The sequence below is a fragment of the Peromyscus eremicus genome, chromosome 23 (assembly GCF_949786415.1).
Source record: "Peromyscus eremicus chromosome 23, PerEre_H2_v1, whole genome shotgun sequence".
In the NCBI taxonomy this organism is placed as follows: domain Eukaryota; kingdom Metazoa; phylum Chordata; class Mammalia; order Rodentia; family Cricetidae; genus Peromyscus; species Peromyscus eremicus.
In genome coordinates, this window is record NC_081438.1 from 25837841 (window position 1) to 25855604 (window position 17764).

General features: G+C 55.1%; 1 protein-coding gene across 1 annotated transcript; it reads right to left on the reverse strand.

Moving 5' to 3' along the window:
* Positions 1 to 292: 292 nt before the first annotated feature.
* Positions 293 to 16475, reverse strand: Sh2b2 (SH2B adaptor protein 2). Its single transcript, XM_059249040.1, is given in 9 exon segments — positions 293 to 1244; positions 1748 to 1919; positions 4035 to 4243; positions 5585 to 5755; positions 5845 to 5936; positions 7083 to 7174; positions 9162 to 9263; positions 15767 to 16441; positions 16443 to 16475. Coding segments are annotated over 9 exon segments (1869 nt in total). The 3' UTR covers positions 293 to 921.
* Between the last annotated feature and the right edge of the window lie 1289 nt (positions 16476 to 17764).

Here is a 17764-nt window from a genome sequence, read left to right on the forward strand (position 1 = left end):
GTTAGCGCTGGAATTCCAGGCATGCGTTACCACATCCTGTTTATGAGGTGCTGGGGATGGAACCCAGGAAGCCTGCCTGCTAGGCACAAACACTCTACCAACTGAGCCCTATCTCCAGCTCTGGTTCCGTTCTTCAAATTCTCTCTTTTCTCTCCTAGTTCCACTTCAGTCCCCTCCCGAGTCCCTGCCCCGCCCCCAGCTGCCTCTCCTAAGCTAAGTGGCAGTTCCAGACCTTGAGAGACCACTTCCTTGCACGGGATCTCACAGCAAAAAAGACAGCAGGAGAGCGGGGTGTAGTCCCTAAAACAGGCTCTTTAATAGTTTGTCTTCACTGAAGAGCTTGGCTTTCCCCCCAGCATCGGGCTGGGGCCGGTGGGCGTGGCAGGCTGCCCAGGGCTAGGCCGACCACTGGCAGGCCTGGCATGATGGGCGTGGCCCACCATCACGGACTGGTCGGGCTGTTGGCGGAAGTGACCCAACACCGGTGGGCTGGGTCTGAGGTTGTAGGCCTTCATGGGCGAGGCAGGCTGTCTGTCAATGGTTGCCACAGTGAGAGTGACCGACCATCAGTGGGCAGGGCCTGAAGTCACAGAATTAGTTACCAGTGAGCTGCCTGCGGTAGATTTGATCAGCCTCATAGACATAGCTGGGGTGGGCGTGGCCAACCACCAGTGGGAGGGGCTTGAAATCATGGGTTTGATCGACCATGGATAGACTTGGCCTGTCCTAGATGGTCTTAGTGGGCCCCTGGGGGATGAAGTTGCTAGGTGTGGCTAGCCGCCCGTCTGTCTTGGGCTTGATAGACCATGGGTAGTTGTCCCCAGCCATCCTTGGGCGTTCCTGACCATCATGGGCTTTCCAGGCTGTTGGTGGGCGGGACAGACCTCAGGTGTTGTCGGCCTGCTGTGATGGGCGTGGCAGCTAGTAAAAGGAGTACTGGTTCTCCACAGCGCGAGCTCGGCCCAGCGTGGCCTCCGTGGGCTCTTCCGTGGCTCCAGACGCAGCCTCCAGCAGATGCTCTGAGCTGTTGCTGCGGCTGCGCGCACTGAGTGGCCCCTCGGCCGGGCGTGGCGGCAGGGACGTGGCCGAGGATGATGAGCCAGATGACGATGATGCTCCAGCGCCATTGGAAGGTGAGGTGGGTGGGCAGGTGGTCGTGGCCAGGCTGGAGAAGTAGTGCTGGCTAGCCGGCTCGGTCCAGCAGGTGGGGACCGGGGCCGCAGTGTTGGGCGCTGGTCCTGGGTCTGCAATGAGAGGCCGTGTTGGTCAGCATCCAGCCCTGGACGCCCGAACTTCACCCTCCAAAGCCAGCCCGCGTCAGACAGATGTGGGGAACCCAGGGAGGGATGATGTGGTCCAGACCATTCGGGGAGTCAGGAGAGAGTATGCAAACACAAATGCCTTTCCAGCCTAGGCTAGGCACCCCACCAGTGTGACCCTCAAAAACTGGGTGCTGAACTCTAACCTTGCAGGACTTCTGGAACCCACCCCGGGTGACTTGGGGTGTCCAGGTGAAGGGTTTTGAGTCTGGGTCTAACATATCCTCTGGCCTTTAAATCACTGTGTTGCAAAGGATGCCCTTGAACTCCTGATCCTCTTGCCTTCGCCTCCAGAGGGCTGGGATTACCGGAGTGCCCCACTGCACCCTGTTTATGGAGTGCTGGGGATCGAACCCGGCCCCGAGCATTACCAGGCAAACCCTCTATCAACCGAACCGTAGATCAGGCTCCAGATGGTGGCATCTTACCAGGAGGCGGGCCCTGCGCACGCACATAGCTTCTGAGGGTGATATCAGCGGACCCCCCTGACTCCAGGGGTATGGGGTGGGTGTGGAAGTGTCGTAGCATGTCAAAGACAGACTGGAACCACAGATGCTGGACATGGCACTGGCCGTGACCGTTCAGAGACAGGCGAAGGTGCTGTGGGCACAAATAGGAACGGTTAGCGGTGGGGTCCTGGGCTGGCTACCCGCTTGGCAAGTTCGGGGTTGTTGGATGACTAGGCATCAGTCCCACGGAGACCATATGGTGCTGTGTCATGCTGGGGGTCCTCACACTGAGTCCTATCTGAGGGTGGGTCACTCCTGTGGTAGGTATGGGAGATGGGCTGTGATGGAAGGCTGCAGACATCTGTCCTCACCCCGGAATCAATCTGTCCTTTTGAATATTTGTTTTGTCTTAGAGAGAGGATCTCAGGTGACCCAGAGGTGTGGAATGATGGCAGGTGCCTCTTAGCAATGACTTGCTCCTCTCCAGTCCCCTGAGTGTGTTGACCTAGGCAGGAGGCTCAGTGTAAGGGGCCACAGACCCACAGTCTTCAGTAGTGGGCCACAGGTCTCTGATGTCAGGCCTGCTTTGCCCACTCTGAGACAACAGCCGCCCGGCTAGAAGAAAGCCCAGGTCAAAGGTCATCTCATGCCTGCCCTGCTTCCCCCTCCTTGAGCCCTGGTGGACAAGGCACCATCCTGTCCAAGCCTGGGCATGGGTGAGTGAGATCAAGGCCTCCAGGGTTAGTAGTGCTCGCCAAGATGTCAATTACCAGCCACCAGGGGTGACATTAAGTGCCTGGTTGTCCAAGGAACTGACAAGGTAGTGTCCCTAGGGAGACTCAGCCTCCTCCACACATCCACAGCTGGCCAGCACTCTCAAAAGAGTAGGCCGGAGGGCTGCTGGGGGCCCAGTCAGACATGAGGGTGGCCATGACCATCAGCTGCAGGTCAGGGGCAGGAAACTTGGGGTGCTATGGGGCTACTGGGGAATGATACCCTGGAAGGAGCTAAGGCTGGGTCTACTTCCTTATTGGAAACATGGGGTGAGTGTGGGCAGGGCACAGTGACTCCTGCCCACCCCTACCACACTGTCATGCCCCAAACTGCTTGACTTTTGTCCTTTTTAATTTTTATTAATTTTTAAAATAACATCTATCCATGTATCTATGTATCTATCTATGTATCTCTGTACGTATGTATGTATGTGTCTATCTATCTATATATGTATCTATGTATCTATTTGTGTATCTATCTATGTATCTCTGTATGTATGTATGTATGTATGTGTGTGTCTGTCTATCTATCTATCTATGTATCTATGTATCTATTTGTGTATCTATCTATCTATTTATGTATCTATCTATATGTATCTATCTATTTATGTATTTATGTATCTATGTATGTATTATGTATGATCTGTCTATATATGTATCTACCTATGTATTTATCTATGTATGTTATGTATCTATCTATCATCTATCTATCTATCATTATCTATCTATCTTATCTATCTATCTATCATTATCTATCTATCTATCATTATCTATCTATCTATCTATCTATCTATCTATCTATCTATCTATCTATCTTTGTGTGTACATATGTACATAAGCCCCACACTGCATTTGGGAGCTCAGAGAACAACTTATAGGAGTCAGTTCTCTCCTCCCATCATGTGGGTCCTGGGGATCAAACTCAGGCAGTGAAGCTTGGCTGCAGGTGCCTTTCCTGGTGAGCCTTCTTGCTGGCCCTTTATTCATTCATTCATTTATCTATTGAGCAGAGTCTCATGTAGCACAGGCTGGCCTTGAATTCAATATGTAGCCAAGGATGACCTTGAACTCCTGATCCTCCTGTCTCTACTGCCTGGGTGCTGGGATTACAGGTGTGCAACACCAAGTCCCGATTTGGGGGTTTGTTGCTGTGGTTGGCGATTTCGTTATTGATGGTTTATATATTGTAAGCATCAGGATTAGGAGAGAAAATGAATGCCTTAGAAGAAAGTAAGATACCAAGTGCAGGTACAGGCTCCTCATGGGAGAGGCACTTGCTATGCAGCCCAGACTTGTTTCTCATTCTTGTCAATCCTCCTGCCTCATCTTCTGAAGTGCTAGGACTACAGGCATGCACATCTGGCTGCAAAGCTAACTTCTCAGAGAGGCTCGCTTTTCGAGTGGGCTTGGTCACCAGCAAGTGATGAGCCTTACTTAGGATCTGGGCCACCTCAGTCCACCTCCCCTGTCACCCCCAGCCCCCACACACTTGCCTTGGCCTTGCCCTGGAAGTTGAAGGTCAGCACACACTCCCCAGGCCGAGTCTCGCTTTGGCGGATCACGAAGAGGCCGTGGTTCCGGGGCCCACCGGCCAGCACCAGCTGGGCAGCTTTCACTCGGGACAGTGTCCCATGGAACCAGGGGTAGTCAGAGAGTTCCAGCTCAGTCTCGGCATCAGTGTCCAGCTCGGCTCCCTCGTCCCCTGGGTCGGTTGTAATAGCACGAGGGACAGAAGGAAGACAAGTCAGTCAACGAGAGATGGGGAGCTGTATCTTGTTCACATGGGTAAACTGCCATTTGAATATGAGACCTAGGCAGAGAGCTGACTGACCACGTCTAGTTAGACTTGAGGTAAACTGAGGCATAGGGAAGGAGCATACGCAAGTCAGCAGCAAACCTAAGAAGAAGCCAAGTCTTTTTCCCACCTGGTTCCATTATGTCCTTCTGTTTATGTGCATATGTAGGTGTCTGTGTGTGCACGTGTGTGCACGTGTGTGCATGTGCATTCGGGGGAGACCAGAAGAGGGCATCAGATCCCCCAGAGCTGGAGTCACAGGCAGGTGTGAGCTGCCCTACATGGGTGCAGGAAACCAAACTCAGGTGTGTAACAGGCTTTCTCTTGGGCCACCAACCAGCTCCCAAATCATGACACAGGGACTTATTATTAGTCATGAATGCTTGGCCTTCTCTTACGGTTGTTTCTTGCTAGCTCTTATAACTTAATTTAACCCGTTTCTCTTCATCTATGTTTGCCTCAGGTTTTTTTTTAACCTTTCTTTCCTTCTGTATGTCCAACTCTTGTGTCTGACTGGCTGGCCCTGGGTATCTTTCTTTCTTTTTTCCTCATTCTCTTCTCCCTTTCTCTAGAACTTAGCTTCCTCCTCCTGCTTATTCTCTCTGCCCGCCAGCCCCCGCCTGGCCCTCTCCTGCGTAGCTATTGGCCGTTCAGCTCTTTATGAGACCAATCAGGTGCCTTAGGCAGGCAAGGTGAGACAGATGCAACACATCTTTACATGATTAAAGAAATGCAGCATAAACAGATGTAACATCTTTACACGGTTAACGTGATAGTCCACAACACGGGTTCTCTGGAAGAAGGCAATCGCTCCTAACCAGTGAACTACCTCTTCAGACATTTAGCTCCGGCCCCTACAACCCAAGTGCTGGGTTACAGGCTTGTGCCACCAAAGCTGCCTTTTGTGCCTCTTTCTATCGGAAGAACTTACCTCCCTCCCTTTCCATGTCTGTCTGTCTCTTTCTCTTTCTTCTTCTTTTCGCTACGTCTCACTATGTAGCCCAGGCTAGCCTTGAACCTATGCAGATCTCCATGCTTTAGCCTTCTGAGTGCTGGGATTACAGGCGTGTGCCATCCCCACCCCCCATGTCTTTGAGGCTCTATAGAAACCAGGCACAGCGGGGAAGCCCAGGTGCCCACACGGGCTTGCAAAAGCCAGGACCACGGTTGACACAATTGGTTGAAATGTCACCACTCCTGAGGATCCACAGGGGTCCCTGTAGAGGGGGCGGGGAACCCCAGTGGCACCTGTGTTAGTGCTGTCACTGACACCACCACCTGAAGACTCCAGGGTTTGAAGGAAAGTCTCCAGGGGGACGTGGGCCAGGGACTCTCCCACGGTGTCACGCGCTCTGCTGTGTGGGGCTGTCACCACGGCACCCACTGCTGTCGTCGTGTCTGGGGGCCGGGACATGTCTGCTGCGGGGTAAACAGGGGGAGAAGCGTGTCTCTCATCTGCCCTCCAACACTTGTCCCCCATGACTCCAGCCAGCCCGATCCCCACCTACCTTCTGCCAGGAACTCACAGCTGCAGGAGGTCACGCGGCTGGCCAGACAGCCGCCCCGAGCACAGGACGGCCCCGTGTCTTCCTCGCTGTCCCTGCGGAGTCGAGAAGGCACAGCACATCTTGCCACGGGGCCTGGGCTAGGACCCTGGGCTGCTTACAGAACATCAAGTCCTTTCCCTCCCTCGCCCTCTGTGGCCACGGTGTGAGCGACCCACCCCTGAGACCGCCGGGAGCATCGTGTTCCCTGGTTGTGGCTCATTCCTGGGAGCCCACGGATACCTTCCAGTGGAGGGCAGTGTGGTGATCTGTGGAGGCTGGGCAGCCCCTTTGAGGCCCTCCCGGCTCTAAAACAGGTCTCCCGGCTTTGGGAAAGTCTCTGGAGCAGATGGCCATCAGAGCAATAGGGGAGTGATTGGCAAGCACTTTGGGGCTGAGGGCCGCGAGGCACTTAGGACTCTAACTGAGCTTTATTTAAATGAATCTGTTAATTAGAAAGCACCCCCCCCCCACCTCATCCTATTAGCCAGAGAAACCACTGCCAAGTGCTCAGCTGGGTGAACCCCCCCCCCCCCAGGGCATCTCTTCTGGACAGTGGAGTCATCCTCTTCCTGTACCTAACTGACCAGACGTGCCAACCACGTCACCAAACATGACTCCAGAGTGCCCTCAGCCTACCAGCTTCCTCATCAAAATCCAACTCTTTTCTATAAAAATATGTGCCCATGAGTGGAGAGGCGCATGTGGGTGCCAGAAGGAGGTCAAAGGCAACCGATCCCCTGGAGCTGGCATTACAGGTAACTGTGAACTGCCTGATGTGGGGGCTGGCAACTGAACTCAGCTCTGGGAGAGCAGTACTGCTGGGCCGTCTCTCCAGCCCCCCAAATCCTACTTGTGATGAGAGGTGTGGTGGAGCACACGGGTAGCATACACAGAGCCCTGGGTTAGACACCGTGGAAGTCTTGACATCCTCTATCTGGCCTAGTCATTTTGTTGTTACTTGGGGGTTTTGTTTGCTTATTTGGTTTTTTTGAGATAGGGGCTTCTGTAGCCCAGGCTAGCCTTGCGCTAGCTACGTAGCTGAGGATGACCCTAGGCTCCTGATCCTCCTGCCTCTCTTGGGAATAACTGATCCTGGCTCTAGTTCAGTACTCGCCCTGCCTGGAAGCCGGGTCTCTGGGAAGGGACAGGGTGCACACACCCACCTGTCCCTCCCCTGTGCTCGGGGCCAGAATACTCACCCAGGATCCACACAGCCCTGGATGTCAGCCACCCATGAGTGCTTCTGCAGGGAGTCTATCGTCTCCAGAATGTACTCTGCTCCGTTCTCCACCTGGATGAGAGGGGCCCTGGTCAAGCCTCCTCCACTGCGGGGTGGGGGCTCAGCACCCCAGGACCAGTGAGCAGAAGGGTTCCTCTGGCTTTGCCCACCCCTATGTTAGGTCTCATGGGTATGAAGATCACCCAAGTCAGGGTTAGGGCAGCAGCCTGAAGCCCACACAGGGGAGGAGATGCCAGGCTCTGGAGGCCCAGGGTGTGCGGCTGGAGACCCAGCATGCTCAGCCCATGTCCTGGCATCCCAGGTAGGGTTCAGGTCGAGTGGGGAGGGCAGGCTGGCTCGGCACAGAGTTGAGGGGCGCCCAGGCCTTGCGACTGCGATTTGATTGCTGTGGCCACGTGGCGGACGATGGTCTTTGTACCCTGTCCATTGAGTTCCCGACAACCCTGGGAAGGAGGCTGTGTACAACACCTTTTTTTGTTATTGTTTTCTGAGACAGGGTTTCTCTGTATAACAATCGTGGGTGTCCTGGAACTCACAGAGATCTGCCTGCTTCTGCCTCCTGAGTGCTGGGATTCAAGGTGTGCGTTATTACCTCCCAGCAAAACACAGATTTTATAGACAAGAAGCCTTGTGTTCAGAGAGGGAGCAACTTGCTCAAAAGTCCCACAGCAGCCAGCAGCCGCTGAGACCTGAACCCGGGTTCACCAGATGCCCAGTCTCCCTGTTCTTGGTTCCCTGTCCTGTGTACTCTGTCACGATGTAGCATTGGTCTAAGAGGACACCCTGGCAGGCCTTCTTTTTTCCAATGGGCTCACGGTGGGGCAGGCAGGGGAGTCCTTCTGCCTCAGGGGTGCCTGAGGACCACCCAGCAGCTGAGAATACCAGATGGACAGCGGCTGGGTCCCCAGCTACCAGTCTTGAGGGGACAACTCAGGACACAGAGTTGGCACACATTTACCCAATGAATAAAAGAATCAGTGGCTTGTATAAACACAAGCTCAGTAAGAGCTTGCCAGAAGGGTGGGGGCTGTGAGCCCCAGCTTCAAGCAGGAGGAGCCGGCCTCCTGGAAGGACTCCGATTCATGGTCTAGTTCCTTCCCGGAAGCCCAGACCACAACCCTAGCAGCCTGGACCCATGTCCTTAGCAGCTCCCGCAGGCCAATCCATTGCTGTGGGGCTGGAGAAAGGACCTGGGATCCCAGGGCCCCTGGGGTGGCCCATGTCTTTGTGTCTTCTGTAGGGACCTGGCTGTTCCCACACTCTGTGGACATTTGCATAACTTCAACAAGCTGTGAGGTGGGTGTGTCTGGCTCCAGAGGGGGAGGGAGCGCTAATGATCTTTACTCAGACCCAAGAAGGAATGGGGAACTGGGCTGGGCTGGCGAGACGGTTCAGTGGGTGAAGGTGCCTGCCGCCAGGCTTCACAGGCTGGGTTTGATTCCCAGGGGAAGCACCACACTTAGCATTCCCCCCACCCCCACACACACCTGGGTTTTGGGGACTGAAGTCAGGTCCTTATGCTTGCAAGACAAGCATTTTACTGACCTACTGTGGAACAATCTTTGTACGCTGTGAATATGTGTTACTCTCATTGGTTTAAAAAACAGCCTACTGGCCGGGCAGCGGTGGTGCATGCCTTTGATCCCAGCGCTTGGGAGACAGAGCCAGGAGGATCTCCGTGAGTTCAAGGCTGGCCTGGTCTACAGAGCTAGTTCCAGGACAGCCAGGGCTACATAGAGAAACCCTGTCTCGAAACAACAACAACGACAACAACAAGAACAACAAATATAATTTAAAAATAAGAAATGGGAGGAGACTCAGGTGGCCAGCCATGTGGGGATGCATGACTCTAGGACTCAGACCCAGACCCAAGCCCTCCCTAGGTGATGGACACCTGTCGTGGGTGCCTCTCGTGGGAACCCCCTCCTGGTTGCCCCCCCCCTTTGATGGTCTAACTTGCACCCCTATAATGAGCTCAAGCTGTGTAACCCACTAGGGCTGTGGGTTACAGACCTTGGCGGCCGCAGTGGGATCTTACCTTGAGCACGAACGTGTTGTCTTTCTCGGGCATTTCCAGGGGCATGGTGGTTCTGACCTCAATGATGGCCGACAGGGGGATGCTGACCTTGGGTCTGGAAGCCTGGGAGGCCAGAGGAAGGAACGGTGGGAGGAGGCCCTTGGAGGAATCAGGAGACCCTCTCCGTACTTCCCACCCCACTTTCCAGCATATGTGGGTCCCGGCCGCCAAGACTGCCAAGTTCCTGCTGGTGTGAATGTGTTACCAACCCCGTTTTAGAGATGGGGACATTGAGGGAGACAGCAAGAACCCTCCTCCTGCGGTCACAGCAAGTTAGAGACTGGTTGGTACTGCTGAGTCTCCAATCCCTGAACCCCAAGCCTGTGATCTGTGAGTGCTCCTTGGCCCACCCTCCACCCAGTGCACTACTCCATACGATGATCCCCCTTCTCTTCTCAGCCTCCTGCATTCCCTTTCTTTCCTTTCTCTTTCTCTTTCCTTTTGGTACTGGGAATTTTGCCCAGAGCATCATGCAGCTGGACAAGCTCTCTACCACAGAGCCCCTGGGGATTCTAGGCAGGTGCTCTACCACTGAGCCACACTCCCAGCCCCTCACTGGGGGATTCTAGGCAAGGGCTCCACCACTGAGCCACAACCCAAGCCCTTGGCTTTTGGCTACCGGGTCTCAATCCATAGCACAGGCTAACCCACTGTGTAGCCCAGGTTGGCTTGAGCTTGGGGCAATCCTTCCCGAGTTTCCTGAGTTCTGGGGTTGTACAAATGGAGCACCACATTTGGCACAAAAAAATTATTATTTTTCTTTTTGAGACAAGGTCTCACTATATAGTGTGGTGATATATTGTGTACCCTAATAAACTTGCCTGGGGATCGGAGGACAGCCAGCCACTAGATTAGACATGGAGGTCAAACCGTGGTGGCACATACCCTTAATCCTATCACTCAGGAGGCAGAGATACATCCGGATCTCTGTGAGTTCAAGGCCACACTGGAAACAGAGCCAGGCAGGCAGTGGTGGCACATGCCTTTAATCCCAGGAAGTGATGTCTGGACAGAAAAAAGTATATAAGGCCTGAGGAAACAGGAACTCTCTCTCTCTTGAGGCTGAGGATTTTGTAAAGGTAAGAAGGTGGCTGGCTTTCTCTGATCATTCAGCTTTTACCCCAATATCTGGCTCCAGTTTTTTTTTTTTTTTTTTTTTTTTTTTAAATTAATAAGACCTTTCAACATTTGTGTTACAATATAGCTCTGGCTGGCCTGGAATTCACTATGTAGATCATAGCATAGAAACCTACAGTGAGTCCAGGCCAGCTTGGGCTATATGCTGTATCAAATGACCTCCAGTGAGGGGCTGGGGTGTAGCTTAGTGGTAGAGCCCCTGCCTAGAATCCACCAGTGAGGGGCTGGGGTGTGGCTCAGTGGTAGTGCCCCTGCCTAGAATCCCCCAGTGAGGGGCTGGGAGTGTGGCTCAGTGGTAGAGCACCTGCCTAGAATCCCCCAGTGAGGGGCTGGGGTGTGGCTCAGTGGTAGAGCCCCTGCCTAGAATCCCCCAGTGAGGGGCTGGGGTGTGGCTCAGTGGTAGAGCCCCTGCCTAGAATCCCCCAGTGAGGGGCTGGGGTGTAGCTCAGTGGTAGAGCACCTGCCTAAAATCCCCCAGTGAGGGGCTGGGGTGTGGCTCAGTGGTAGAGCACCTGCCTAGAATCCCCCAGTGAGGGGCTGGGGTGTGGCTCAGTGGTAGAGCCCCTGCCTAGAATCCCCCAGTGAGGGGCCGGGGTGTGGCTCAGTGGTAGAGCCCCTGCCTAGAATCCCCCAGTGAGGGGCTGGGCTGTGGGTCAGTGGTAGAGCCCCTGCCTAGAATCCCCCAGTGAGGGGCCGGGGTGTGGCTCAGTGGTAGAGCCCCTGCCTAGAATCCCCCAGTGAGGGGCTGGGCTGTGGGTCAGTGGTAGAGCCCCTGCCTAGAATCCCCCAGTGAGGGGCCGGGGTGTGGCTCAGTGGTAGAGCCCCTGCCTAGAATCCCCCAGTGAGGGGCTGGGCTGTGGGTCAGTGGTAGAGCACCTGCCTAGAATCCCCCAGTGAGGGGCTGGGCTGTGGGTCAGTGGTAGAGCCCCTGCCTAGAATCCCCCAGTGAGGGGCTGGGGTGTGGCTCAGTGGTAGAGCCCCTGCCTAGAATCCCCCAGTGAGGGGCTGGGGTGTGGCTCAGTGGTAGAGCCCCTGCCTAGAATCCCCCAGTGAGGGGCTGGGGTGTGGCTCAGTGGTAGAGCCCCTGCCTAGAATCCCCCAGTGAGGGGCTGGGGTGTGGCTCAGTGGTAGAGCCCCTGCCTAGAATCCCCCAGTGAGGGGCTGGGCTGTGGGTCAGTGGTAGAGCCCCTGCCTAGAATCCCCCAGTGAGGGGCTGGGGTGTGGCTCAGTGGTAGAGCCCCTGCCTAGAATCCCCCAGTGAGGGGCTGGGGTGTGGCTCAGTGGTAGAGCACCTGCCTAGAATCCCCCAGTGAGGGGCTGGGGTGTGGCTCAGTGGTAGAGCACTTACGAATTCCACCCAGTGAAGGGGTGGGGTGGGTATGGCTCCCAGAATAAAGTGGCTTCCTGCTTTGTATGAGATTTTCTGGAGCACAGCTCTCACCTCAGAAAGGGGCTCGGGAGCTACGTGTGGGCTGAGGAGAAGGAAACCAGCACCCCAATGCTACCATCACGGGGTTAAACCAGGACAGTCAGCAGGGCTCCTCAGTAGGGTCGCTCCATGCAGGCCCCTTTACGCTCTGCTCCACAGCTCCTGGCTACACCCCCCTGCACCTCCCTGGACTGGCCTGAGGCTGACATTCCCGGCAGGGCTTGGGCTCTGGGACAGGGACTTTCTGAGGAGGAAAAGGAAGGGAGTCCTATCTGGTGAGTGGGAATTCTTGGCCACCCTGGACACTGTCCAGCGGGCCCTGGGCTGGGCTTATAGCAGTGACGGATGGGCTTAGCTGATCACATCGTCACACCAGCCTGTGGCGGGGGTTGGCCCTCCGGGGCAGAGAGAGCAGGAAGGTTCATAATGGCGCCTTCAGTTGGGCTGTGTTCCTGCTCTCAGCCTGATGTCCGTCCGAGGCCATCAGTTCTGAGGTAGCTGTAGCTGCCCCCCACTTGCCTCTCACCCCCCAGTACTGGGGTGGAATCCAGGGCCTCTAACACTGAGTTACATCCCTGCCTCTCACTGGGGCATCCTAGGCAAGTGCTTTATGACGGAGCCACATCCCCAGCTTTACCTGCCTCTTCCTATTTTTTTCCCCTGTGGGTTTTTTTTTTTTAATTTATTTTAAAATTTTATTTGCAGCTGGGCGGTGGTGGTGCACGCCTTTAATCCCAGCACTTGGGAGGCAGAGGCAGGCAGATCTCTGTGAGTTCAAGGCCAGTCTGGTCTACAAAGTGAGTTCCAGGACAGGCACCAAAACTACACAGAGAAACTCTGTCTCGAAAACAAACAAACAAACAAAAATTTTATTTGCATTAGTATTTTGCCTGCATGAATGTCTGTGTGAGGGTGTCAGATCTTGGAGTTGGAGACAGCTGTGAGCTGCCATGTAGGTGCTGGGAATTGAACCCAAATCCTCTGGAAGAGCAGTGGATGCTCTTAACCACTGAGCTACATCCCCATTTTACCTGCTTCTCCCCATCTTTACTTTGGTTACCTTCAGTCACTTAGCTCCTGTTACCCACTGACCACTTCTGCAGTCCAAACTCCCCCACCTCGGGGACCCAGGAGCTCCCCTGTGAATCCATCCAGTGTGATGACTTTCCCAGTGGCTTCCCCAGTGGCAGAGGGCTAATTTCATTGCTCTCTGGGTGCTGTGAGAGGACTTGGGGTTCAGTCGATGCTACGCACACAGGTGAGGGCGCAGGAGTTTAGAGACCTGACTTGGGCAGAGACAGCGAGAGCTATGAAAGAGGAAATGTGAAGCCCCCAGGAACACCCTGAACCCGCAGATCCAAGCGCCCTAGTGCCCTCCGACCCCGCAGATCCAAGCGCCCTAGTGCCCTCCGACCCCGCAGATCCAAGCGCCCTAGTGCCCTCCGACCCCGCAGATCCGAGCGCCCTAGTGCCCTCCGACCCCGCAGATCCGAGCGCCCTAGTGCCCTCCGACCCCGCAGATCCAAGTGCCCTAGTGCCCTCCGAACCCGCAGATCCAAGCGCCCTAGTGCCTGCCCTCCGCTACCGCTGACTCCAAGGGACCAGGGAGATCCGGATTGGTAGATGGGTGACAGGCAGTAGTGGGTGCTGACCCAGCACTCACGAAGCCCTGGGTTTGATCCCCAGCACCACAAACCCTGGGTGTGATGATAAATGCCTATAATCCCAGCACACCGCAGATGAAAAGCAGGAGAACTAGAAGTTCAAGGTTATCCAAGGTCACAAGGGATGTTCAAGGCCTGCCTGATCTACATGAGACCCTGTCTCAAAACAAAAACACTAGTAACATCGCAGGGCTGGCTAGACAGCTCAGTGTGTAAAGGGGTCTGCCACCAAGCCTGATGACCTGCGTTTGTTTTTGTTTGTTTTCCAAGACAGGGTTTCTCTATGTAGCTCTGGCTGTCCTAGAACTTGCTCTGTAGACCCGGCTGGCCTTGAACTCACAGAGATCCGCCTGACTCTGCCTCCTGAGTTGATCCCAAGACCCACATGGTAGAAGGAAGGAACTGGCTCCCACAGGTTGTCTCGTGACCTCCACATGAGTATCCCCCCAATAAATAAACATTAATTTATTTTTCAAGTTAGTGGACCCTTTAAGAGGCAGGGCATAGTGGAAGATGGTTGGTCGTTTGTGCTGCTATGTTGGGAGGCGATTAATGTAGTTCTCGGGGAACCTGGTTTTCTAACCAGAATGGGTTGTTATAAAGTGAGGTCACTCTATGTTGACAGTTGACCTCTTCTACAGATGGCTATTTCCTTCTCCAATGTCTGCCCCTCTGTGAGAAGCGGAGAACGCCTTCACAGAGGTAGAGGGGCGGGGCTTCCTGACCTTGGACGTGTGGTTTCTAAAACCCAGCTAAACTGACCTGCTCTCTCTCTCTCTCTCTCTCTCTCTCTCTCTCTCTCTCTCTCTCCCCTTTTTAGATATAGTATCATGTAGCTCAGATAGGCATTTAACTTGCTATGTAGACAAGGATCCTCCTGCCTCTACCTCCCCAATACTGGGATTATAGGCAGTTACCTATAATCCAAACTTCCATGGCTCACTCCCAAGTGTTCTACTAGGCTCTGATGTTCGCAGAGCCTGAAGCAAGATCAAGGACTAGGAAACCTGTTGTCTTAGTTGAGTTGAGGAAGGACGGGCTCAGTGATCCCTCGGGATCCCTCCCTTCTGCCAGCAGTAAATTGGAGGGCTCTGCAGGGATCAATGGAGAGACGGGGAGGGTGCCAGCTGCCCTGTCCTCTCCCCCAGGGAAACAGGCACAGCTATTTAGAGAGCGGCAGCTGGGACTGCCACTCAGAGCTGGAGGCAGTGAAACCTTGGGCCTCTGCCCCTGCCCTTTGGGTGACCCTGGACAAGCCACCCCCGCCCCCAGGCTTTGGTCTCTCTGTCTGTAGACTTGAGTTTAGTGGTATTTTTTTCAGGGGCTTAAAGTTGGGGGTGGGTAAAAGCCCTTGGGAGGTATTGGGGCTTGGGGTAAGAGCTCTTCACCAGGGCATTCTGGGAGTAGCCCACAGCATCTCGCTTTGGGTAGCTCTCACTCTGGCACCTTGAGGGGAGCCTGGGAGGGCAAGTACACTGACTCAGGTGTCTAGGAGGGCACCGGGGGAGACTGACCCTGGGGTGGGCAGGTCTTGGGGTGTTACCAGTTGCCATACCAGTCCTGAAGGGACTCTATGCCCTCCTTTCATTCTGGTGACCGTCTGAGTGGTGATGTATAATTAACCTCCTTCTGCCATCCACTGTCCGTGTGACAGCAGGCAGGCCACACCCCTCCTCGAAGTTTCTGCTGTTCCCTTCTTTCCAGACGGAGTTTCATGCAGACCAGACTAGCTTCCACCTTGCTATGTAGCCGAGGATAACCTTGAACTTCCGATCCTCCTGTTTCCAAGTGCGCTACCACTCGGGGATTATGGGGTGCTGGTGCTAGAACTCTGGCCTCTACCTACTGAGCTACACCCCCAGCACCTCTACTTTTCAAGCCAGTTACATTTGCCTCCCAGAAGCAGACCTTAAGCTTCCCTGTCCCCTACCACAGGAGGGCTTTGCTTGACAACAGGGCCAGGGGCCAGTGGACTCAAAGTGGAATGCAAAATGGTAGTAGCAGGTAGAGACCATCTCTTCCTCTTGATGGGAAGGAAGGGGCCCCCGGGCAGGGCTCAGCTGGAGCCTGGCAGGGGAGCAGATGTCTGATTGCCACGGAGCAGGACACAGGCCTCTGGGGGACATGTCTGAAATGCACCTTGTTACTCCCTGCCTTCACATGCTACATCTCGACTTGGGGTGCCCTCTGTACAAAAAACTGTCAATCGGATCAGGCCACACAACCCCCATAGCAGTCCCAGTCACCCACCTGTCACCGGCCTGCAGATCCCTCAGGCTGTGCAGGGGACTGGGTCCCCGTGAGTGATGGGGAAGAACATGCACCAGGATACCAACCTTGGGTGGTACGAAGAACTCCAGGCGGAAGCGCTCCCCAGCCACGGCCCTTCGCAGAAGCAGGCGACACTTCTGCCACTGTGCGGCGCCCCCGGGACCCGAGGCCGCGTCGTCTGCCACCATGAAGCGCAGTGCGCCCTCACGCTGGATGTCCACTAACTCCACCTTGGCCGCCAGGGTCCGTGCCAACCTCAGGCGCCGTGTCCACTTGTCCCGAGGCTCGGATGCAGGCTCGGCGACCCTCGGAGTGACCCCAGCATCGGGCTCCGGGGACGCGCGCCGGTGCCACAGGTCGCGCACTCCGTCCACCACGCACAGGCTCATGTTGCGCAGTGAGAAGCCCTTGCGGACACGGGCCTTGGTGGCCGCATGGGCAGACACGTCCTCGGAGCTGCGGGAGTGGCCATAGGCCGCAGCCTTGAGCGCCGATGTGACCGAGGTCACGGCAGGCTCGGGCTCCATGGTGTCCGCTGCTGTCCCCAGCACGCGGCGCACCTCCTCGCTGAACACGGCCAAGAAGTTGGCGGCAAAGTGGCGGGAGAAGGAGGTCCCCGCGTCAGGCGTGTCGTAGGTTGGGTTGTCCCGAAGGAAGCGGCAGAACTTGTGAGCGAAGTCCACGGCAGCCACCTGTGCCTGCAGCTCACAGAAATGCCGCCAGTCCGGGACTGGGGCGGGGGGCGGCGGCGGAGCCGGGGGTGGCACCATTCATGGCTTTGGTCCCATGGCAGCCTCGGGCTGAGGGGAGAAAAGCAGGTAAGCATTTCTTTTTTTTGTTTTCTCTTTCCTTCCTTCCTTCCTTCCTTCCTTCCTTCCTTCCTTCCTTCCTTCCCTCCTTTCCTTCTGAGATAGCGTCTCATGTAGCACGGGCTAGCCTCGGACTCCTGGGCCTGTCCACAGCCCTCCCTGGGGATCTACTGTATCACAGAGGCTGTTGGATCATGCTCCCACCCACTGAAGCTAGGGGTACAGGCGGCTGATCAGTGTGCACGTGACAGATGGGAAGATCGGAGAGGGGTGGTCCAGGGGGGAGTCTTAAATAGCATTCTTGGGGATCCCCAGGGTCATTCTTTCTGGGGCTGGTCAAGGAGGCTGAGGGGAAAGATACTTTCAAATGGTGCCCCATGAGTTTAGGGTGACCTCGTGGTCTCCAGGAACCTCTCCAAGGTCCCCAAGCCCTGGAGAAGAGGTTGTTGGATTTTCTGGAGCTGGACTTACAGGCAGGTGGGAGCTGCTGTGTAGGTGCTGGGCACCCAGCGCGTTCCTTTGCAAGAGCAACAAGTGTTCTTAACCTCCGAGCCGTCTCTGCAGCCCCTACGGACTCTGTCTTAGCTACGGTCTCTCCCTTCATTTTGGCCGTCATGACCTGAGGTGTTTATTCCATCCCTTGCTCCCATCACCATGTCCTGCCTGAGTTGAGGAACTAAGGAGCCAGCTGACCTTTAACCCCTGAGGCTGTGAGCCAAAGTAAGCCGCCCCTCCCCTGCGATGCTCCTGGGTATCTGTTATAGTAACAGCGGCTTACGTTCAGTTTCAGGGTCTTTACTCAGCTTTCTGATCCTGGGACTTTGAGGGTAATCTTCCTATAGGGTTCAAGGATGACCATTTTTGTTATTGGCATTGAAGGCCCAGCCTTCTTAGGACTCCCCCCCCCCCCCCACACACACACACTCCTGGTGGCCCGCGTGTTGTTCCTTCCAGAACTACCATCCCCACTGGACCAATCTAGAAATCCCAGCTGTCTCTTCATTCCAGCTTCTTCCACTTTGTTGCTAGGCAACTCCATCTTTTACCACTTAGGATGGGTAAACTGCAGAGTGCATGTCAGGTAGTCATCTGGGGGACTTGCTTCCTGTCCCCTGTTGTGGTAAACGTTCCTGAGAATGCAAACCCAGCCTGTTCTGCCTTCCTCATCCATTTTCTTTCTTAGATTGTACCCAGGGCCTCCTTCCTGCATATTACTCAATGGTTCTACCACTGAGTCACACCCCAGCCCCTCAC